We start from the raw sequence: 23,990 nt of genomic DNA on the forward strand, positions 1-23,990 counted from the left end.
CAAGGCTTTGATTGAGATTCTTCTGGGAGTAAATTTTGAGCTGAGCTGAGAAGAGCAAGCCAAGCACAAAGATGATGCTAATAGAGGTAAAATTATTTAAAATCAGATTTGGTTTACTATTTTACAGGACTGGGATGAGGTGGAGAAAAATGATGTCTCAGTCACTGTTGTTTTTTTTTTTTTTAAAGATTTATTTATTTATTTATTTATACCAGCACTGGGTACAGTCAGAAGCGCGGGAGGGTGAGAGAATTCACCAGAGCCAGAGTGGGGAGCAGAACAGACAGACTGACAAAGTACACTGCTGAGGGGAGCAGCGGGCGGCAGGAGAGGTCTGCGCACCATGTGGGACCCTCCTCCAGTGGCCGGGAGCAGCCGGGCATTGAACCGGCGCCTCAGACGCTGCGGACAGCTTCGCAACCCAGCGCTCAACCGCCGCGCCAGCGGGGAGGCCCTCAGTCACTGTTTATAGTAGTCTCTGGTCCTCTTCAGGGAGGGCTGTAACCTACATGCCATCCTCTTGAGGAAGAGAAAAAGCCATCCCTATTACACTGAGGCCTATGACGTGTTGCACACCTCATTACAGCCACACCGCCACCAAGGCCTTCACACCACGTCAGGAACCGTGGCACCAGCAGGTGCAGGCCTTCCATGGTACACCCCCACCACCAGGACCCCGCTCGGCAGGAAGCAGCCGGAAGACGCCCCGGCCCTTCCTCCCACAGAGACGGAAGGGCAGACCAGAGAGTGGGGCTCATGATGCAGTTGCAGTGACCGGTCTCTCAGATAAGCATGAGCCAGTTTGTCTGACTGTCCAGAGACAGCAAACGGCGGGGTGGGAGGAGGGGTAAGGGGCGATTGCTTCCTTTCGGGGTTTGCGCCCAACGCCTTTGTGGCAAAACCGCGGAGGTGAAATAAGGAGCCTGTGGGAGTGTGGGCTTCGCCGGCTGCCTGAGGGTGGGCCCCTGGGGAGGGGTGGGCATGCTTAAGCGGCACACCTGAGGCTGGGGGGCTGCGAAAATAAAGGCTGCGGCAGAGAGCAAGGAGCAGAAGAGGAACAACTGGAGCGCAGCAGCTGAAAATAAGGTAGGGGGGGGCTTCCCCGGTGGCGCAGCGGTTGAGCGCTGGGTTGCGAAGCTGCTTGCAGCCTCTGCAGCGCCGGTTTGATCCCAGGCTGCTCCCCGGCCACCTGAGGAGGGTCCCACATGGCGCGCTGACCTCTCCTGCCGCCCGCTGCTCCCCTCAGCAGTGTACTTCGTCAGTCTGCCTGCTCTATTCTCCGCTCTGACTCTGGTGAATTCTCTCACCCTCCCGCGCTTCTGACTGTACCCAGTGCTTGTATAAATAAATATCTTTAAAAAAAAAAAAAAAAAAAAAAAAAAAAAGAAAAGAAAATAAGGTAGGGGGAGTGGGGTTCGAGGGCCCAGGGGGGTTCGCCTTGGGGGTTTCTGGCGCCCCCTACCGGCTGTTCTGATGTTGTCGCTTTTGCGCCTGCGCAGTCGGGGGGCGGGGTCTGCTCACCTGGGGCGGCGCCTGGGGCTTCTCCGCGCGGCTGGGCCAGGTGAGGCCGTTTCCCCTTCAGGGATGCGGGTTGCCCGGGCTTGCCCGCGGTGGTGAGTCTGCGGGGCCTATTTGCATTTTCTGCCGGGGGGCGCGGCCACCGCTTGTGTGTGGCTACGGGGGTGTCCTCCCTGACAGTGACCCCGCCCCTCCACCCAGGGCGTCTTGGGGCACAGCCTGCCCTGGGGGTGTGAGTGCGAGCGGAGGGTGCAGGTTTCCCTCCAACACCCCGCGAGTGTGGCCAGGGCCAGGGGGTGCTAGGAGGGTTCGGGGAGTCCTGGGGATGCAGCAGCTGGAGATCCGGGGGGGTCGGGCGGGGTGCATGCGCCCCTGCTCTGCTTGGAGCCCCCCTGGCGTCTCAGGGTCGGGGCCGGGCGGCGCCTTGAGCGGCGCCGCCTCTGCTGAGGGCGGTTGGGCAGAGAGGCTCTGGCCGGGGGCGGCACCGGGTCGGGCCGGCACCCGCTGCCCGCGGTGGGGGGGTAGCTGGGCGTCAGGAGCCGCCGCTCCGTCCCGGGGGCATAGGACGCTGCCCTGAGCTCGGTCTCTCCATCGTGATCCCCGCTCGGTCTCTGGTGAATCCTCTCACCCTCCCGCACCTCTGGCCTGTACTCCCATGCTTGTAAAAATAAATATATCTTTAAGGAAAAACAAACAAATTTTGAGATAGAGATCTAAAATTTTTGTAAACAAAAGCTAGTTCAAAATGTAATGGTTTGGGCTTCCCCGTGGCGCAGCAGGTTGAGCACTATGCTGTGGGCTCTCTGCAGCCTCTGAGTGCTGGTTCGATTCCTGGCTGGCCAGGGAGAGTCCCACAGGGCACGGCAGACCTCTCCTGTCTTGTCCGCTGCTCCCCACAGCAACGTATTTTGGCCATCTGCCTGTTCTGTTCCCCACTCTGTCTGTTGAATCCTCTCACCCTCCCGCGCCTCTGGCCTGTACCCCAGCTCTTATATAAAAATAAATAAATCTTAAAAAAAAATTTAAAAAAGTAATGGTTTAATGAGAGCATAAATGTCTTAAAGCTATAATTTTGGGAGTTAATAGTTTTATTATATGTTTAATTAGGGAAAAAAAGCTTGGAGTATTAAAAAAGAATTATTGAGGGCCTCCCTGGTGGCACAGGCGGTTGAGTGGAGCGACTCATACAAGTGACAAGCCCTCTATAACCAGTGAATTCAGAAAAGATTCCTTGAAGAGCAGTCTCACAGTCTATCAGAAAACCCACACAGGAGAGAAATCCTACATATGCAGTGAGTGTGGAAAAGGCTTCACAATGAAGCGTTACCTGATTGTGCATCAGCAAACTCATAGTGGAGAGAAGCCTTACATGTGCAGTGAATGTGGGAAAAGCTTCACTGTAAAGAGTAATCTCATTGTGCATCAGTGAACTCACACAGGGGAGAAGCCCTATATATGCAGCGAATGTGGGAAAGGTTTCACCATGAAGCGCTATCTGGTTGTGCATCAACGAACACACACTGGCGAGAAACCCTATATATGCAGCGAGTGTGGCAAAGGCTTCACTGTGAAGAGTAATCTCATTGTACATCAACGGTCTCATACCGGGGAGAAGTCTTACATATACAGTGAATGTGGAAAAGGCTTCACCATGAAGCGCACTCTCATTATCCACCAGCGAACTCATACAGGGGAGAAATCTTATATATGCAGCGAATGCGGAAAAGGCTTTACCACCAAGCGCACCCTCATTATACATCAGCGAACTCACACAGGAGAGAAGCCCTATGAATGCAATGAATGTGGGAAAGCCTTCAGTCAGAAAATATGCCTCATACAACATGAGAGGTGTCATACTGGCCAGACACCCTTTATATGTACAGAGTGTGGAAAATCCTATTCACACAAATATGGTCTCATTACTCATCAAGAATTCACACTGGAGAAAAACCCTATGAGTGCAATGAATGTGGGAAAGCCTTCACCACAAAGTCAGTACTCAAGGTACATCAAAGAACACATACATGAGAGAGACCGTATGGATGCAGTAATTGTGAGAAAGCCTTCTCCCATTTGTCCAACCTTGTTAAACATAAGAAGATGCACACAAGACAGATGGGTAGATTCAGTCATGTTGGAAATTCCTTTAACAGGGCATCACAGCTCTTTACTTACGGTTGAGCTCCTGAAGAACAAAAACTTGTTACCACAGAGCAAATGCCTCTGTGGTAGGCTTCATGGAACATCAGTTGTTTTTAGGAGATTCAAGTATAATTACAGTACCGCCTGTTGTCACTTGTGCCCCGAGGAGGATTTGCTGGAAGATAAACCTGGTGAACATAAGAAATGCGGTAGTGGGCCTCTGTGGTGGCGCAAGGGGTTAAGACGCAACCTATGAAGCTGTCTGCAGCCACTGCAGCACGAGTTTGATCCCCGGCCAGGGAGCTACCCATGTCACGCGGCAGACCTCGCCTGTTGCTCCCCTCAGCAGTGTATTTCAGTCAATCTGCCTGTCCTGCTCCCCATTCTGTCTCTGGTGAGGCCTCTCACACTCCACACCTCTGGCCTGTACCCCAGTTCTTGTATGCATAAATAAATAAATTTTTTTTAAAAAAAAGAAATGCAGTAGTATCTTGAGTAAGCCTTCCATTTCCTGTCAGTGAAAAAATGTGGATATGCCTTGAGCAAAACTTTCTAGCTAGACAATATGTCTGAGACAAATTCTATGAATGCAGAGGCTTGAAAGCCTTCTTAGGGAAGACAGAATTTATTGTCTGAGATCCTTAGAGGTCATTGTTGGTAGACTTATAATGAAAAAATATGACCATGTGAAAGTCTTTTATTACTTTTTTAAAAGATTTATTTATTTATACAAGCACTAGGGTACAAGCCAGAGGCACAGGAGGGTGAGAGGATTCACCAGAGACAGAGTGGGGAACAGAACAGGCAGACGGAGTGAAATACACTACTGAGGGGAGCAGCAGGGAGACAGGAAATGTCTGCTACGCCATGTGGGTCAGCTCCCTGGTCGGGGATCAAACTCGTGCTGCAGAGGCTGTGGATAGCTTCATAGTGCTGCGTCTTAACCCCTTATGCCACCAGGGAGGCCCTGTTTGACTTTTATACACAACTTTAAGAAATGTTATCACACATAGTTTCATCTAACCCCCACCACAATCAAGATCCAGATGCTGTGTCAACACAAGCTCCCTCATCCTGCCCCTTCACAAGGGTAATACCACCTTGTCGCCAACCCTTACTCTCACAGATCCCTGCATAATTTTGTCATTTATAGAATATTATAAAAATGGAATCACTTAGCATCTATTGTTGTGAGGTTGCTTATTTGACCTCAGATAAATTCAACCCAAAATCCAGCCCAAGTTGTTGTGTTTATCAATAGTGGTTTTATTTTCTATTGATGAGCAATATTCCATGGTATGTACAGCTATCCACCCACTGGAGGGCATTAGGTGGTTCTTTTTCTTTCAGTTTCCCACTATTACAAATAAAGATACTGTGAACATCTTGTGAAGGCTTTGTATGAAAAGAATTTCAGAGGAAGGGACGTGTGTGTTTGGGAGGGGGGTACTCGTAAGACATTTCCATTTTTTCCCACCCTTGAGAGTCAGCAGCCCTGATGGCCACCTCTGTCAGAAATGCCAGAATAGTGCCTCCCTGGTGGCGCAAGGGGTTAAGAAGCAACCTATGAAGCTATTCGCAGCCACTGCAGCATGAGTTCAATCCCCAGCCAGCCAGGGAGCAACCCACAAGGCACAGCAGACCTTTCCTGACTCGCCCACTGCTCCCCTCAGCGTATTTCAGTAAATCTGCCTGTTCTGCCGTATAATCTGTTTCTGGTGAATCCTCTCACCCCCCACACCTCCTGCCTGTACCCCAGTTCTTGTATGTATAAATAAATCTTTTTTAAGATTTATTTTTATTTATACAAGAGCCAGGGTACAGGCCAAAGTTGCGGGAGGGTGAGAGGATTCACTAGAGACAGAACGGGGAGCAGAACAGGCAGATGAACCAAAGGCACTGCTGAGGGAAGCAGTGGGCGAGACGGGAAAGGTCTGCCTTGCCATGTGGGATTCTCCCCAGCCGGCTGGGAATGGAGCCGGTGCCGTGGAGGCTGCGGATAGCCTCACAGCACAGCCCTCAACCTGCTGCGCCACTGGTGAGGCCCTAAATAAATAAATCTTTAAAAAAAAAAAAGCCAACTACCTCACAGCCTGTGTCCAAGGCTGCCCCAAAGCCTGGCTGTACACCCTCTCCCAACCTTTCTCCCTAGCCATACCTTGCCAGGGCCTGCTTTGAAAGCAGGGGAGCCCCATGTGCTTTGGAACCAAGGTTCAACCCTTGGCATCTGCCAGTCAGGGGTCTTCAGAGGTTCAGAATCAGTAAGCCTGACAGTGGGTTTGGAGGGAGGGCTGGGGGGAAGGTGTCCCACGAAGTGTGCATGTTGTGAATGCCCATTTAGAAGGGTCTTACTTGGGTTCCATCACTGAAGAAGCGGGTAGTTGTGTGAAGGCTTTAGTTAAGGTTTAGTCTGAAGGTACGGGGGGGGGGGGGGGGGCGGGGGGCCAAAAGTAGGTTGAAGGCCCACAAGTTCCCTCTGCAGGGCTCAAGATGGCCACTGGGTGGCTCATGTGGATGGATGAGCTGTGCTGTCCAGCTCAGTCACTCACTGTGGGACCCAGGACAGCAAGCCTGGGGTAGAGAGTGGTGCCATAGTACCAGAGTTTCTGTGGTCAGTTAAAAGTGAATTTGGGATCAGTGGGAAGTACAGAGGAAAGGGGTGTGTGTGTGTATGTGTGAATTTGGGATCAGTGGGAAGTACAGAGGAAAGGGGTGTGTGTGTGTGTGTGTGTGTGTGTGTGTGTAGACGGTTCTGGAAGTTTTCAGACCCACCATGTCAGCTCAACCTCTGGATGCTGGAAACATTTATCTCAGTCTTTCAAGTGCAAGCCCCTCAAGATTCCTAAAGGTATCCACACCCACTCTTCTCCTCTCCACAAAAATCACCAGTTCAGCATAACCAGCGATGTGTCTGCTTTTAAAAATAGGGCTTTTGTGGGCCTCCCCTGGTGGCACAGGGGTTGAGCGCTGGGCTGCGAGGCTGCCCGCAGCCTCTGCAGTGCCTGTTAGTTCCCTGGCTGCTGGCAAGGGTCACACACGCACACACACACACACACACAAAATAGGGCTTTTCTCATTTTACAGCAGCACTTACTCTCATCTATGCACTGTCAGTTCTCTTTGACAAGCAGAAACAACCATTTTCCAAAAACCTACTCTTCAGTGACATCCATTTCAATTTAGTTTTTAGATTACCTTTCCAAACACTGGGATGAAAATAAATTAATTAAATCAAAAAATACTGGGATCATACATTTAAGAAATTGCCTGTCTTTTCACTTGGCTCAATATTTTTGCATTGTCTCTGGCAAATAATAAGAGTGCCTGCTAGCCCACATTATCACAGCATTCTGCATTTCCTGCACATCATACAATTTCTAGTACAGAACAGCAATTTTTTTTTACAGCGTTGTAGTCACAATTTGCATACATTTACCACTAGCAAATATACACCTCAATGGCAGAGTTTTAAAGTGCCCTTAAGAACAATCTCATTTTCAGTAATTTTTGTGATTTCCCCCCAAAAGTGACTGGATGGTTTGTTCATCTTGAATTATAAGAATTCTCTTTTTTTAAAAAGATTTATTTATTGATGCATACAAGAGCTGAGGTATAGGCCAGAGATGTGGGGGGTGGGATGGGGGGTCAGAGGATTCACCAGAGACAGAGTGAGAAACAGAAATGCAGATTGACAAAAGTACACTGCTGAGGGGAGCAGCAGGGGAGTCAGGAGAGGTCTGCTGCGCCATGTGGTTTGCTCCCTGCCTGGGGATCGAACTCTTGCTTCGGGGGCTGCAGTTTGCTTCATAGTACTGTGCTTAACCCCTTGCACCACTTTGTATAAAAATAGTCAAGGAAAAGATACACACCTGGAATTACATCAAACTGAGAAGCTTCTGCACAGCAAAAGAGACATTAACCAAAACAGACACCCCACTGATTGGGAAAAAAATCTTTGCACTCCATTCAATTGATAAGGGACTGATCACAAAGATATACAAAGAACTCAACAAAAACAAAATAAACAACCCAGTCACAAAATGGGCAGAAAAACTTAAGACACTTCTCCAAAGAGGAAATGCAAATGGCCAACAGGCATATGAAAAAATGTTCAACATCCCTTATTATCAGGGAAATGCAAATCAAAACCACAACGAGAAACCACCTTACACCAGTGAGAATGGCACATATCAAAAAAAACAAGCAACAACAAATGTTGGCGAGGATGTGGTGAAAAGAGAATGCTCCTGCTCTGCTGGTGGGAGTGCACACTGGTCCAACCATTATGGAAAGCTGTGTGGAGGTCCCTCAGTCTACTAAAAATGGAGCTACCATATAATCTGGCAATTGCACTCCTAGGGATCTACCCAAAGGACACAAAAACATTGATTCAAACAGAACACCTGCACCCCTATGTTTATTGCAGCACTATTTATAATAGGTAAAACCTGGTTACAACCCTAATGCCCAAAAATAGATGACTGGATCAAGAAGATACGGTGTATATATACACAATGGAATATTATTCGGCAATCAAAAAAATAAACTCATGCCATTTGCAGCAACGTGGATGGATCTAGAAGGAATGATGCTCAGTGAAATAAGCCAGAAGGAAAAAGAAAAATATTGGATGGTTTCACTTATAGCAGGAATATAGGGGAACCAAATAAGGCATCAGTGTAAAAAAATAATAACAGTACAAAATACAACAAAACAAAACCAGACAATTACAAATCAGAGACATCCTGCTGCGGAGGAGGAGGGAGAGGGATCAGAGGGAGGGAGGGCGGAGCACAGGGGACTGAGGTGATGGTGCTCGGTTGCATTAGGGAAGGAAGCTCTATGGGGACTATACCTGAGGGGGCGGGGGGAAGCAAATATTGTTTAAAAATGAACAGTGATGTAAAAAAATTTTTAAAAATAATTCATAAAAAAAAGAAAGTTTAAAAAAAAGAATTCTTTGTCTATTCGGAATACAAGTCCTCATCAGATGTTTATTGTGGAAAGTTTCTCCCAATCTCTAGCTCTCCTTTCCATTTTCTTAAATGTGCTTAGAAGCATAAAAGTTCATTTTAACTAAGTCCAATGTGTTATTATTCCTTTTATGGATCGTAGATGCCTGTCTTTTCTCAGAACTCTCTGGGTAACTTGAGCTCACTAAGATTATCTCCCATATTCTGTTACATTTAATACTTTCGCCCTATATTAAAATCTGTGATCCATTTGAGTTAATTTTTGTGTGTGGCTCGAATTAATAGTCCTAACTGGTCTGCAACTGGACATCAACTATGCCCTCATTGTTGAAAAGATTAACCCCTCTTAATTATTTTGGTACCTTGGTCAAAAAGTCACTGAACTTAGTATCTTTGGTTTTTCGTTCTGGTTGTGCCTTTGGCTCCGGACTTTCACTGGTCTGACTTTTAGAGGTGTTCCCTAACCCTGAAACCCAATGGAAATTTAGACTCCTCCCAGCCTCCGTTTCCTCCCTTCAAAATGATGGCCAGGGGCCTCCCTGGTGGCGCAAGGGGTTAAGTATCGCATTGTGAAGCAATCCGCAGCCTCTGCAGCACGAGTTTGATCCCTGGCCGGCCAGGGAGCTACCCACATGGCACAGCAGACCTCTCCTGACTCGCCTGCTGCTCCCCTCAGCAGTGTATTTCAGTCAATCTGCCTGTTCTGTTCCCACTGTCTCTGGTGAATCCTCTCAGCCCCCACACCTCTGGCCTGTACCCCAGCTCTTGTATGCATAAATAAGTAAATCTTAAAAAAAATGATAGCCAGCTTCCTAGTGTAGCCAGTTTCTCGCAAAATTTTCTGTTCTTAAAAACCACTTCCTGCAAGCAATTTTTCCAAAGTGATTCTGCAGGCATCTGTTCACCTTTTCTCTAACCAAGAGTCCGTTCTCCGCTGCTGTACAGTGGCCAGAACGCCTAATTGTCCATTTCAAAAGCTTGACAACAACAACACACAGCTGGTGTGACATGAAGAGGCGGCCTCTGGGTAAGCAAATGGTCTCGCCAGCACTTAAGTAACTTCGAAGAACCGAGTGCTCCTTGGTTTAGGACCCCTCAACTCCCCAGGTCTCCAGAAGAACTTTCCAAAGAGGTAGGATAAGGCTGGCCTACCCCGCTGGATCTCCTCCATGCCTGACTAACATCAGTCAGAAACCAGAAAGTGGACCCCTACTCGAATTTTTCTGCAAACATTAGCGACACCCCACTCCGTCACAGCAGATGCACAAAAACCTCCAGACCGGGTCTGAAGTCTGCAACTCCCAAGGGGGGACCCCGGGCTTCAGGCCTCCCTCTGATCTCTTAAGCCCCTCACTCCTCTTGGAAGAGAAGGAGGGGCAACTCTCAGCTAGAGGGTGGCGTCACCCCCAAATCGACGGTAAAAGGTCCCTGAATCCCTGAACTGGAGGCACTGGGAACTGGGGTCCGAGCGGAGTCCCCCTTCACCCTAAAAAGGCGGAACACAGGCCAGAGCCCTCTTTCTTTCTGACACTTGCACCCTGGTCTCCGGGACGCCACTGGGGTGGGCCGCAGGGCGCCCGCTCCTGCCAGACAAGAACTTTTCTTTTTCTTGCCTCTCCTTTCTCTCGCTGTCATGCTGCCTGGGGGTCTTGTCGTCTATTCGCTACTGCGTGGTGAGGACGCACACACCTGGTCACCCCCCGAGCCCGGGTCTGCCCTCAGCAAACTCGTCTCCAGTCATTCTGCTTGAAAACACTTGACAAATATCACGAGCGGCTAATCCGCGCGCCGCAGGGTGCTGTTCTGTCCCGCCTGCCGCGCTTCCTAGTGACGCTCGGGTCTCTGAGAAGCTGCCCTTTCCCGCAAGAGAGAGAGTTCTGGGTCACGAGAGCAACCCGCTGGCTCCTCGTCCTCGCCGCCGTCCTGGCGACCGGCTTCCAAACCAGCCCCTGGCTTTTTGTACGTCAGGTGTGCCAACATGGCCGCCCCCATGGGCTCACGGCGCACGGGCGCAGACATATTGCCTCCTGAAACCGAGCGGGAAGAACGTTTGTCGCGTTTCTTCAAATGCGTTTGCGCCTCTTCGGCCACCGTAGGCTGATGGTAAATATGAGCGACCTTCGACGTAGAAGCCGTTCACGGAAGTGTTCTCTTTAGGCGCTCGTGGGCCTGGGAAGAAATCGGGTCAGTATCTCTTGTCCCTGCAAGTGTTTTTGTTGCTTTGGTTTTGTTCTGTTTTTCCATGGGGCTTTGTCTTTCACTGGGTGCCTGGCGACCGGAGGGGGGAATTATTGGCGCGTTGGGGAAAGCCTGGGGGGTCGGCAAAAAAGACTGAGGTTCGGCAGACGCCGGCGACCCCGCCCCACGTCCGGGGGCGAGGTCTTCGCGGGTCGCCCTGTAAGGCAGCGGCCGCATCCCCGGCCACCGTGTGCCTGGGTCCGGTTCGGGCTTAACGTGGGGCTCAGTGAAGTTTGGGTGGGGGTGGGTGACCGTCATAGGGGGGTGTCCACCCCTGGATTTGGGTTGATAAGCAGGTGGATCGTCAGGAAGGTGACTTGGGCAAGCATGGGGTCCACTCGGACCCCAGTTCTCAGTATCTCCAGTTCATGGATTCAGGGCCCTTTGCCGTTGATTTGGGGGTGACGCCACCCACTGGCTGGTGTGTGGTGGAGAGAGGTTTGTGCGAACGCCTGGGACCCCGGCTGTGTGTGGCTTGAGGCGGTACAGCCCGTGCCCTGATTTGAAGCATTCTGGATTTTAGCTTTTTTTTTTTTTTTTAAAGATTTATTTATTTATTTATTTATACAAGCACTGGGTACAGTCAGAAGCGCGGGAGGGTGAGAGAATTCACCAGAGCCAGAGCGGGGAGCAGAACAGGCAGAAGGACCGAAGTACACTGCTGAGGGGAGCAGCGGGCGGCAGGAGAGGTCTGCGCGCCATGTGGGACCCTCCTCCAGTGGCCGGGGAGCAGCCGGGGATTGAACCGGCGCCGCAGAGGCCGCGGGCAGCTTTGCAACCCAGCGCTCAACCGCTGCGCCACCGGGGAGGCCCGATTTTAGCTTTTTATCCAAGGGCTGATTGACTAATGCAGACACACCTCCTGTTAGGCAAAGTTTATGGTAAAGACAGAATTGAATTCTTCGACAGAGACCTTGAGCCTCAAAGTAAAACATGCGACATAACTATTCATTTGCAGAAAATGTTTGCCAACCCCTGCACTCCCCTCTTAACATTGACCAGGGAGCACTCGCTTACCTACCAGACAAACATTCACACGGCTTTGCTAACAGAATCTCCCTTGTGTTTCCTATTTCTCCTTTTGGTAATGTGACCCATGTTCCAGTTTCCTAGTAAGCCCTGGTTGTTGTGCTGGGGGAAAAGATGTCCAAAACAAATAGCACAAATAGGTTTTATGGACCCCACCCTCATACCAGACCAAAGGGATCCAAGATACCAAGGACTACAAATCCCATAATGCTGTCACTGAGGGGAGGATTGCTGGGAGCTGAGGGTGGGGTTAAGCAGCCAGACTTGGTATATAACCAGACATGTGGGCCTTGGAGGCCTTGGTTTTTCTCAGGTTCTCAGCGTGCTCTTGGGGTTCCAGCTCAACGGAACTGGTAGGACCCATTCGCCAATTTTTCTCTCTCTTGCTCTTTCTTTCTGGGTTACTCATTTCTTCATAGCCCTTTTTTTTTTGGTAAATAAACCTTTGTGTGTGCCTGCACTTGAGTCTCGTTTTAAGCCCCTTTTAAGTGCGCGGGTGAGGACCTACAGTCAGGCAACCTGTTGCAGACAGGACAGCCGAGGGAGTTCTATGCCATTAATGAAGACTTGGAGTCTAAACGAATTTGTAGTGGGCGGAGGCTGGGGAGATCCATTGAGAGCAGCTCTGCCTTTCATTTTCCAGCCCAAGTTTTTATTAAAGATATGAACAAAGAAACAGGAAAATAGCAACACAGTTGTGTTTTTTGCTTATACAGATTAGTAAGTTACTCCTGAAACAAGATTTCCTGGTTAGTAAAGAACATGTGTACAAGCCATCATGTCCTCAGAGAACAGGAGTCAGTTCTGGGTAGTTCTGTTTGCAGAACATCTGACATCTTGGCACTCCATGTGCAGAGTGAACAGGTGCTCTCCAAAAACTCCAGCTCCCTGCAGGGCAGCAGCTCCCAACAGCAGCCCATTTCACACTGGGGTTGCCTGTAACAGTCCCAGCTCCTGTTGCCTGTGCTGGAGTTAAGGGCATGGTGCAGTCCTAGCCAGGTGTGCATATCTGCACATTTGCTTGGTGATTTCTGGGGGAGCTTGGTCTCTTAAATTACTAATGACTGGGATACTCTCTACTGTTTAAAGTTTATTCTGAGCTCACCGTATCGGCTCTACTCTCAATACTTAGTAGAAAATAGGTAGGTATTAGTGGACACATAAAATTTAGCTGCTGTGTTGCCTGGAGTTTGTGTGAGGGAGTAGGATGCTGGGGCTTGGAATTCATCTAGCATTTCAAGTTCAGTGACATAAAGTTCAAAATATTCCTTCAAGACCTAAAAAAACAAAAATGTCTGTTTCATTGGTGTCTCAGCTTGGTATCTTACATTCTCTGTTTACCTGAGTTTTTTTTTTCCCTTTTGCTCCACCCCACTCCAAAAGTGTATATTTTATTGGTCTTCCTGGTCTGGTTGAGCTCTTGCATTCACTTGCTAATTTAAAAGATCTACATGTTAATCGGTAGCAAAGTTATATTTCAGCGGTCACAGAAACAGCTCATTGTCTGCTCCCCAGTGGTGCTGGGTCAACCCCTTCCCAATTACTACATCTGGACCCCAAAGGCCAGTGTAATTTAACATAGTGCATTTTTTAAACACAAACTCCTCTTTTGTTCATTGTTTGCAAGAATAACATCTTTGCGTGATTTGTTTTTTCACTGTTCCAGGGCTGGGCAAGTCTGTTCTCTGAATGTCTCTTCAGTAAATGTTTTGGGAGTTGCAGGCCACAGCCATCCTCTCGCTTAGGGTTTTGGTGTTTTGTCTTAACAGCCTTTCACATGTAGAAATTGTTCTTAGCTTGCAAAGCTGGACAGGCTCCGGGAACGCGTGCTGTTTGCTCCTTGTTGGAGTAGATGGCAGCTTTTCCAAAACATAGGGAAACGTGTTTACACTTGGGCAGTTACAGATGACTCAGCTGTGAGTACTCTCGCCCTTGTCTTCTGCTTCGGATGTGCCTATATGGGGGTGGGGGCGGTACAGATAGCTTGGAGGTAATGTTATTCGGCACAAATGAAATTTGGACACCAGGGCCAAGAGGAAGCAGGTTTAATGCTCTGGTGCTGACTTGGCAGATTTACATCCCAAGGCTGAGCCCTCTTTGTAGGAAGTCAGGGCTCATATATACTTCAGTTTCTACAAGGTTCCGGGTGGGTTTTCCTTGGAAGCTGTTCATGGTCAGATAGGACGTGGCTACATTCCAAGAGGTGAGTTGCACACTAAAGAGTAAGTGAGGGGTCAGTAGTCATGGGACCCCCCAGGTCCATCCTGCCTCATGGTTAACATCTGACAAGATTCCTACCAGAAACCAAGTTGCGTCCAGGAACTGAGCAGAAGGTCGATACTAAGACCCCCAGGCTGCTTTTCCCGGTCACCAGCTTCAGAGAGCCCAAGCGAAACTGCTGTGTCTCAGGGTGTGTTGGGAAGAGAGCAGGCCAAGGGCATCAGATGGAAGCAGGCTTTATTGGACGAATGCCTGTGAGGGGCGATTCTCCGTGGCTGCAGAGTGAGACTCGGGCCTTGAACTGGGGAGAGCGGGTCTTTATGGGGCGCGTGCGGCGGGCGTCCCTACTGCCAGAGGGGTCTCGGGAGTGTTTACTGCTGTCAGCTTCTCTCTAGTTCAGCTTATCTCAGGTTCCCTGGCGCCGGGTTGTGCGGGTTTACGAGGGACCTGGGGGTGCTCTCATCGGGGTGTATGTATCTTCCACCTACACAGCTGTCAAACGCTGTCCAGAGTGGCTGCGCCGTTTCTGGTTCCTCCGGCACAATATCGCTTGCTTTGTGCCGGCCATGCCCTGACGGCGCGGAGATGCTCCTGTGTTCAGAAAGTCCCGTGCATTTGCCTCTGTGGTTGGCAGGTGCACCCCAAAATGATTTTTGTGTATGCAGTGAGGAGGGGCTCAGCCTTCTCCCCTTCAGCCCACCATCTCATGGGCTCGGCTCCATTTTTTGTAAAGCCCACCCTTTCGCTGTGTGGCTGAGTCTCGGGCTGGCCGTGTGTCCCGGCGTCGCTGTGTTTCCCTTCCCTGAGCAGCACAGTGTGCGCAGAAGACATTTGTTCATGATCCCCAGGACACTAGGGGGGTGCAGAGAATGCCGCCTCACCTGCCCAGTTCTCGTGTTCACTAGCACTTTCCCCGCTTCTCCAGGCAGGGAGGAGCACGTCAGCCTCGATGACCGACGTCTGACTTACAGTGTCGTGCACTTCGGTTAATCTGTGCATTAAAACCCCCTCAGACAGCGTCAGTCAGTGTTGCCTTTAAGGCCACGCTTTCGCGCTCCCTGGCTCTCCCGCTGCCGGGCCTGTGACCACAGGGTGTGTCGTTTGAATCAGGAGAGGCGTTCACAGGGTTGGGGGACAGCACCCAAAACCCTCCTTCCTCACGGTGTCCATCTTGTACCTGATCTGCCTGAGGTCGGCCTGCTCCTGAGACCTGGGGCTGGGGTGCACCTCATGCCCTTGTGTCCTTTCTCAGTCACCCCATTTCACCTTCACACAGTAAAGGCAACCTGCACCCCACCCGGATCTCAGCTTTGAGCCCAGCAGACCTTGTCTTGGGACATGGAGTCACAGCCCTGGGCAGGATCGTGGGTGCTGAGGGCAGAGTGGGGGAGTGGGGTGGCCTGGCTGGAGGGAATGTGCCACTCATGGGGTTCTCCTGCACCCACAGGTCCTGGCTCCTGGGAGCAAGAGCATCCAGGGAAGGAGGAAGAAGACCCGGGACCCCAAGATCAGCCTTTGACCGAAGACTGAGATTCGGGGCAGCAGGTGGAGCAGACCTGGAGCACATGCTGGGGAGCAGCTCGTGCGGCGGGTTCTGAGGCCTGGGCGTGATGGAGGTGCCTTTGCTTTGTTTTCTTCTTTTGTCTGTACCATGTTTGTTTGTCTCAGGCCCAGGGAGGAGACGGGAGGAGAGAAACAAAGGTTCTCAGCACAGGCTGGGGGACACAGGGTTGAAGCCCCCACACCCCCCGAGGTGGGAGCAGCAGGGAGAGGCCTTCCCTCTGGACCCGGCGCCTCCCCTGCTGCGTGGCCGTGAGTCTGGAGGCCTCTTGAGAAGTGGTAGCGCTGAAGAGTAGGCACCGCGACAGCAGGACCTGAGAGAAGTTAACCGAGTTGTTAACGCCATGTCAGGGCGTCAGGGCGTGTGTGACGGGAGGCGGGATTGGGGGTGAGTGTGGGGTCGCGGGGGGTCATTGCTGCAGGTACATGTGATGTCTTTGACGTCAGCCCCGCAAGTAACGTACCTTTGTGGGATTTCGGGTTGGAGGGGGAGGTAGGTCCCTCCTGGTCTCTGCTCTGGGATCTTGTTTGTGTCCCTCCTGGAGGTGACAGGGTGGGGGGTCCCTGAAGAGCAGCTGCTCGTGAGAACGTCCTTCCAGGTCACCGGGCAGATCTGGCCTCCCATAGTAGGAAACCTTCCAACTGGACGCCGGGTCCGAGCGCAAAGGCTCAGCCCAGAATGTCTTAGGCGGCATTTGCTTTACGTGATGCCTGTGCATACACCCAGGGGATCAAGTACAACCTACAAAATGCACAATGCAGAGAGCATGTCAGGTTCCGCCCGTGTCCTCACAAGGCCTCTCACGCCCCCTGTGCTGTGCAGGCCCCGCTGACCTTCGCCGAGGTCGCCGTGTGCTTCAGCCCAGAGGAGTGGCGGCTCCTGGCCCCCACGCAGAAGGCCCTGTACCGGGAGGTGATGCTGGAGACCTACAGCCACCTGGTGTCCGTGGGTGAGGACGGGCCCTGGCCTGGGGGCCAGTAGGGCCTTTCCTGCTGGGCCTGGGAAGGCTCTGGAGTACGGTTGCTGTGAGGGAGAGGGTCTCAGTCCCCTTCTGCTCCTGAGAAGGGCTGTTCTCTTCTCCTCCTGGGAGAAAAGCCTGTCCTGCGTGGGTGTGAGTGTTTGATATCAGGAATGTCTGTGCACGGGTGGCCGTCATGTCAGGTCTGGCACTGGCCCCACATGTCCTTTCTCGTATGATAAGAGGAGGTGGATGTACTGGTGTCTTCCCTTATTCACAGCAAACTGCTTTCAGCCACCTCTGGGTTGAGGTGAGTAGGAGAATCTCGGGGTCCTCAGCTCACCTCAGACTGGTGCCTGCTGCCCATGCACCCACTATGTTTAGAGGGATGGGACTCTCAGTGGGTGGGAGAAGGGTGGAGGGTGAATCAGCAGCCTGGTCACCCACAGGTGATGATCTCATCAATCCTGGCTGCTTAGTGAAGCCTCTCCAAAACCCATAGGACAGTATTGGGGAACATTGGAAAGCTGAGAGGTGCTAGGAGAGTGGGGTGTCCAGTCAGCATAAACGCTTTGCCCTGTCCTTACAACTTTCTCTGATACTTTTCCCGCAAGCATTCACGGCTTGTTCTTTCATGATAAGCTGTCACCTAGGAACCAAACATTTGCTGAGTTCTGGATGCCCTGCCAGCAAATTAATTGGAGCTGAGAGGGCATCATGGGAGCCTCTGGTCAATCAGAAGCTTAGTAAATGCCTCATTGAGATCAGTATCTCAACTGGGGGTGAGGGTGGGGCTGAACCCCTAACCTGTGCCTTCCAGTGCTGCCTCCAGGTGGTAATTGTCACACTGAGGTAAACTGTAGCACACTCTGACACCATCCATTGCTGTCACAGAATTCCTGGGTGTGTTAAAAACCCACACGACAAGGGCTGGATCCCCAGTCTGCTTCCCCTTTCTAATGTCAAAAGTGTTTGGTCCTCACTTATAACATCTCATGGTCCCACAGCCCACACCCCTCAATGTGTCTATCTCTCATGTCCCATGACCAGGTTACCAAGTCTGCCGACCTGACACGATCTCCAGGGTGGAAGGAGGCGAATTGCCATGGACACCGGAAGTGGAAATGCAGCATTTTCCCGAATTAGGTGAGTGAGGAACAGCTGGGGCAGGTGCAGAGACCTCTCCTTGAGGGCAGAGAACCCTGAGTTTTATTTACATTCATTTCATGGAGTCATCAGTAAAAATTGACCTTCATGGTGGTTTTCAAAATACCTTTATGCCAAGGCATGATGATGAAGGGATTCATTTTTCTTTCTTTTTAGAAATAGCAAAAGTTGAAGATTGTTTGCCACAGCCGTCACAGCTTGGGAATGTGGAGAACAAAGTACAGCAATGCCATGGACACAATACATACACAGATGCTGTTCAGCAAAGCAGCAATAATTACTTGTTGAGAAAAAGTCACGGTAGGTTTGATGTACATACAAAAAGTATGAAATTAAGCTTAACTTCAGTTAAGCGGAGCAGAAGCTGTGAAATAAAGAACGCTGCTAATGGTAGTAGAGAGTCTAATGGTAGTAGAAAGTCCTTTCTCCATGCTAACCATGGTGAGGGGCAGCCTGAAATTTCCCTTCCTGAAAGCCAAAAACGTACCAGTAGGAAATCACAAGTCCTCAAACACCGGAAAACTCAAAAAATAAAAAAACCTCACGTGTGCCGGGAATGTGGAAAAGCCTTCAGGAGGAAATCTCTGCTCAGTGACCACTACAACCTTCACACAGGAGAGAAGCCTCATCAGTGTGCTGTGTGTGGGAAAGCCTTTCGCAGGAAGGCCATGCTCTCTGACCACCAGAGAACACATACCGGAGAAAAAACTTATGACTGTACTGACTGTGGTAAAATCTTTCTCCACATATCAGCGCTCAACAGACATCAGAAAACACATACAGGGGAGAAACCACATAAATGCAGTGACTGTGGAAAAAGTTTCAACCAGAAGGGAAATCTCGTTGTACATCAGCGGATTCATACAGGAGAGAAACCTTATATATGCAGTGAATGTGGAGAAGGCTTCATCCAGAAGACATGCCTCATAGCCCATGAGAGATTTCACACAGGGAAGACTCCATTTGTGTGCAATGTTTGTGGAAAATACTTTTCTCAGAAGACAGGTCTCATTAATCATGAAAGAATTCACACAGGAGAGAAGCCCTATGAATGCAGGGAGTGTGGGAAAGCCTTCACCACAAAGCAAAAGCTCATAGCCCACCAGCGAAGCCCTACGGGAGAGATACCCTGTGTCTGCAGTGAGTGTGGCAAAGCGTTTGCCTACACGGCTTGTGTTGTGAATCATAGGCGAATACATCGAGAGAAATACGTGCGTTCACTCAAGGTGGAAAATCTTCCTGCTCAGAGGGACAGCCCACAATGCTTTCCTCAGGAGACAGTTCTCACTAATCATGAAAGAATTCCCACAGGAGAGAAGCCCTATGAATGCAGGGAGTGTGGGAAAGCCTTCACCACAAGGCAAAGTGTCACCGTCCATCAAAGAGTTCACACAGGAGAGAGACCCTATATCTGCAGTGAGTGTGGAAAATCCTATACTACGAAGTATACACTTAATGTCCATCGAAGTTCTCATACAGGAGAGAGACCTTATACCTGCAATGAGTGTGGGAAAGCCTTCACTACAAAGTACCAGCTCATCGTGCATCAACGGAGCCCTACAGGAGAGACACCCTGTGTCTGTAGTGAGTGTGGCAAAGCTTTTGCCTATGTGGCTTGTCTTGTGAATCATAGGCGAATACATCAAGAAGAATATGTACATTTGGTCAAGGTGGAAACCCCTCCCTCAGAGAGGCACGGCACATCCCAGACCAGCATTGTCCTGAGGGAAAGAAACATCGCCAGTTCCGCTTCTATGCCAGTGTCTTCCATGGCTCCTGAGACATCATTAAATGTGCCTGAGCTCCTGGCAGATAAGAGTGTGGTCCTAGTGGGCCAGCCTGTGGCCAATGGCACATCCTTGGGAGACAACAGCGGATTTGCATGGGACGGAAACCTTGCGGATGCAGTGAATGTGATGGTGCCTTCAGGGTTCGATTATGTTTTATGTTATGTCGAAGAAAACCAGTAAGAAGGAACTTAGACCTCTTTGTGCGAAGCGGTGTGCTAAAGTTCCTAGGTCACAGTATGTGAGAAGAATAAACTCAGAGGAATTGTGTAAATGCAGCATCTGAGAAAACCTGTAATCACCATATTAAATACATGCATTGGTACCAGTGGCATGTGATGTTAGTGCAAATGTGCACACAGTTGCTCTGATGTGTCAGTTCAATGAAGGGAGCCTGAGTGAGTAGGTGAAGTAGGTGAGCTCTTAAAACAGGTAAGACTGGGCCTCCCCGGTGGCACATCGGGTTAAGCACAGCGCTGTGAAGCTGTCTGCAGCCTCTGCAGTGCGGGTTCGATTCCCAGCCAGCCAGGGAGATACCCACATGGTGTGGCAGACCTCTCCTGCCTTGCCTGCTGCTACCCTCAGCAGTGTCTTTCGTCCATCTGCCTGTTCTGCTCCCCACTCTGTCTCTGGTGAATCCTCTCACCCTCCTGCACCTCTGGCTTGTACCCCAGTTCTTGTATAAACAAAAATAAATCTTTAAAAAAAAAATAGGTAATACCATCTAAATGCAAAACCACACAATAAAGATTTATTTATTTATGCATACAAGATGGGTACAGGCCAGAGGTGTGGAGGTAAGAGGATTCACCAGAGACAGAGTGGGGAACAGAATAGGCAGACTGACTGAAACACACTGCTGAGGGGAGCAGCGGGTGAGTCAGGAGAGGTCTGCTGTGCCAAGTGGGGATCAAACTCATGTTGCATTGGCTGCGAGTAGCCTCATAGGTTACATCTTAACCCCCTGCTCCACCAGGGAGGCCCACAAGGGCCATTATTGCAATTGGGGGCTGGAAGATGTGTTTATATCCATCCTGTTTCTGGAAGTGAAAGGTTAACTGAAAAGTAGATTCATCCTTTAACTCCTAGAGGTTTCTGTCATGAGAGACTTATGAAACTGCTTAGTTTGGTCAGCTCTTTCATTTTCAAGTATTTCTCAAATGCACCTTTTTACCTGGTCCTGTTCCAGGAGGGGGCGGATTCAGTGGTGACCAAAACATAGCAAGCCTGTGGTCCTGAGCAAAGAAATGAAAAGTGGCTGGTATTCCAGTGATTGCTTTATGCTCCTGCTCCTCTTGGTGAAACACATGTGGTCTTGGGTTTTTAATTGATTTTTTTTTTAAAGATTTATTTATGTATACAAGAGCTGGGGTACAGGTCAGCGATGCAGGGGTGAGAGGATCCACCAGAGACAGAGTGGGGAGCATAACAGGCAGGCAGACTGAAATACACTGCCAAGTGGAGTAGCGGGCAAGAGAGGAGAGGTCTGCTGCGCCATATGGGTTGCTCCCTGGCCGGCCGGCAATCAAACATGTTATGTAGAGGCTGTGGATAGCTTCACAGTGCAGTGCTTAACCCCTTGCACCACCAGAGAGGCCCCCCTTTTTTATTGATTTATGCATACAAGAACTGGGGTAGAGGCCAGAGGTGTGGCGGGTGAGAGGATTCACCAGAGACAGTGGGGAGCAGAACAGGTTCTGAAATACACTGCAGAGGGGAACAGCCGGGAGACAGAAGAGGTCTGCTATGCCATGTGGATCAGCTCCCCGGCTGGGGATCAAACTCTTGCTGCAGTGGCTGTGCATAGCTTCATAGTGCTGAGACTAAACCCCTGTGCAACCAGGGAGACCTGGTCTTAGTTTTGTTGCAACAAGAGAATACCATAGCCTGAGTGGTTTGTAGGGACAAGTATATTTCTCACCCCTTTAGGCATGGAGGTTTGTATGAAAACCCCGAGACTTGCGGTTTTTCAAGGCCCTATCTCCTGGTTCATGGAAGACATCCCCAGTGTCCTCACATAGCGACAGTGTGGCATGCTCTTTGCTGTGTCTTCCAAGAAGAAAATATTCCCTTTACGTGGGTTCCACCCTCTGACCTGGCCACCTCTCCCAAGTCCCACCTCATAAATTGTATTTGAGATTCTTGCATCTTTGGGTTTTGGGGAAAACAAATACTGATTTCATGGGATATACAGAAAAATTGCTTCAAGGTTTAATAAGAATCTCCTGTCAGGGGACTTATTTCCAGGGCGAAGGATTCCCTGTAAGGGATTTGGAACACCTGAAAGTCACGTGTTTTGTTCATTTTCATGTGTTGTTTTGCCAAGCAGACTACAAAAAAAAAAAAAAAAAAAAAAATCCTTGCTTATTTCTGTGGCTATTTGAGTATCTTACAAGCAAAAACATTTCCTCAGTTTCACTAAATCATTTCTCAAAACGAAGTGTCCCAGGTAACGAGTGGCTAAGTCAGGCAAGGAGCCAGACTTTGTAGCTAATTAAATGGTTGAGGTGCATGTTTTGAACAAACTGCCCTTTACGTCATCCCTGAAAGTTATCTTTGCAAGCGCTGGTTCCGTGGCTATTTCTCAACAAAATTTTATACGTTGATTTGGAAAGTGAATGAGCACACGGCCTCAACTATTATTACTGATGGAATTGGCCTTGGGAAGGCGGTTCTCCTTGAGAACTCTGTCTCCCCCATATTGATGATTTCAGACTCAAGAACAGAATATAAACTGGGCAGAGCAGAAAAGGAAAAGCATCCTCAGAATACATAGATACCGGAATCTACTCCCTGAGAATGGAGGAAAACAGGAGATGGCAGGTGAGATCCCCAAAGTTGGCCAGGAAAATTTTTGTCCCCAGGGCTATCACCTTTGAACCTGCCACCATTTTCCAGAGGATTCCAGCTCTACTGTTAGGGCCTGAAGGGAGGCATACCCTCTCATCTGTAGTTCTTGTCTCCTGGGAGTGAGTCCCTGGGCCTGCTTATTTCTTCTCACTTGTTCCCTGTCCACGAGACCTGTCCAAATCTTCCTGTAGGAAAAAACCTGGAAACTGACCTTACAGTGGCTGTCTCCAGTCAGAAATCCTGGGTGATTCAATAATTTGCTTATCTACGTTCATGCACCATTTGTGTGCTTTACACTATGAGGAGATACTGCATAAAACAGGCCAAGAATGGCCTTATAGATGCTACACAGTTTGAGAGAGAGAGAGTGAAGGAAAAGGAATTCAATGTGCAGGGAGTGGTAAGTTCTGTGAAAAAGGGATGGATGGTAATGTGATCAGTACGTGTCACCAGACAACCGTGCCCACCCCAGGGCTTTTCTGGAGAATTAGAATTTGAACAAGAATGAAGAACATGGTCTCTCATCATAATTACTGTAGCCAGAGAATGCGGCAGGACAATTTTTGATTCCTTTCCCAGGTATTCTGTAAAACAAAAGAATGCAGGTTCCCGAGTCACCCCAGAACTTCTAAGCCAGAATGTCAGCACTGACATCCAGGACACTCTTTCAAAAGAAAGCCTAGTACCCACTTAGATTTGAAGATGGCTGCCTAAGTCCCCCATCATCACCCTCACTTTATAGCAGGATGACCCAGGCAGGTCCTGTCCCGGGAGGGGTCTGTCCTGAGTGCCCCCGGCCAGCAGGTCTCATGTCTCCTGTTGTCCTTGTCTCATGTCATCCTGCAGTGGGTGTCAGCCCGCGGGCTGCTGGACTGGTCAGACCTGTGATGGCTGCCCTGAGCCTTGGGGGACACGTGCGGAATCCACCATTGAGAAGTTGACACCCCAGGACTAGTAGCCCCTGTGTATGCCAGGTGCTACCAACCTCAGTATATCTGGGCACCTGCAAATTATGGGGAGTACCCTCCACGTGAGTCCTTTGCTCCACACTCAGGAACGCAGCACAAGCCCTGAAAGCGGAAATGGGGTTTAATAAAGGGGCGGGTGGAGAGTCCATTGGCCAGGAAAGGACGCTGCTGGCAGGGCTGCAGGACTGGGCTGTGAAGCCGCAGAAGCCCCCTCCCTGCTGTCCCCACCTGCCTCTGCTGAGCAATGAGCAGGACACTCCGGGGAGAAAAAGAAAACGATGAGCCCAGAAACACCTGTAGGGCAACCTGTTGCGCCCATCCAGCACCCAAGGCTGCTCCCTCTGCCTTCCCAGCCTCCCCCCACGCCGTCCAGTTCGTGGCATACGGGGGAGCTGGGCTATGCAGGTGGGCTGTGGAGGAGGTGACACCCGCCCCTGGGCCGCAGTGGCCCTCCCTGGCCTCACAGGACATCCCGTAACACCAGCTTCCAAACAGGAACCACCCTCAGCTGCTTCCCCGGGCTGCGGCCCAGCGCGGGTGGGCTGGGACTGTGTCCTGCTCGCACTGCACGAGGAAGTC

The 23,990-nt window shown here is 50.1% G+C and overlaps 2 protein-coding genes across 4 annotated transcripts; both read left to right on the plus strand.

Moving 5' to 3' along the window:
• Nucleotides 1-6: 6 nt before the first annotated feature.
• Nucleotides 7-4,098, plus strand: LOC119249664 (zinc finger protein 614-like). Its single transcript, XM_037517119.2, has 2 exons — nucleotides 7-86; nucleotides 2,626-4,098. The coding sequence occupies exon 2, from the start codon at nucleotides 3,002-3,004 to the stop codon at nucleotides 3,914-3,916; it is 915 nt and encodes a 304-aa protein (XP_037373016.2). The 5' UTR covers nucleotides 7-86; nucleotides 2,626-3,001; the 3' UTR covers nucleotides 3,917-4,098.
• Nucleotides 4,099-10,723: 6,625 nt separating this feature from the next.
• LOC119249620 (zinc finger protein 350-like) lies at nucleotides 10,724-22,369 on the plus strand. 3 transcript variants are annotated; one of them, XM_054697325.1, is made up of 6 exons: nucleotides 10,724-10,817; nucleotides 15,568-15,736; nucleotides 16,504-16,630; nucleotides 17,690-17,785; nucleotides 17,963-18,106; nucleotides 22,308-22,369. In XM_054697325.1, exons 2-6 carry the CDS (start codon nucleotides 15,731-15,733, stop codon nucleotides 22,367-22,369), a joined length of 435 nt encoding a protein of 144 aa, XP_054553300.1. In that variant the 5' UTR covers nucleotides 10,724-10,817; nucleotides 15,568-15,730. The 3 variants fall into 3 exon arrangements, with proteins under 3 accessions (XP_054553300.1, XP_037372949.1, XP_037372950.1); XM_037517052.2 differs by lacking the exon at nucleotides 22,308-22,369 and having other exon boundaries at nucleotides 10,733-10,817; nucleotides 17,963-21,935; XM_037517053.2 differs by lacking the exons at nucleotides 10,724-10,817; nucleotides 22,308-22,369 and adding an exon at nucleotides 12,234-12,253 and having other exon boundaries at nucleotides 17,963-21,935.
• The last annotated feature ends 1,621 nt before the right edge of the window (nucleotides 22,370-23,990 follow it).

This window comes from Talpa occidentalis, unplaced genomic scaffold (genome assembly GCF_014898055.3).
Source record: "Talpa occidentalis isolate TD23 unplaced genomic scaffold, MPIMG_talOcc4v2.1 talOcc4.17, whole genome shotgun sequence".
Lineage (NCBI taxonomy): Eukaryota > Metazoa > Chordata > Mammalia > Eulipotyphla > Talpidae > Talpa > Talpa occidentalis.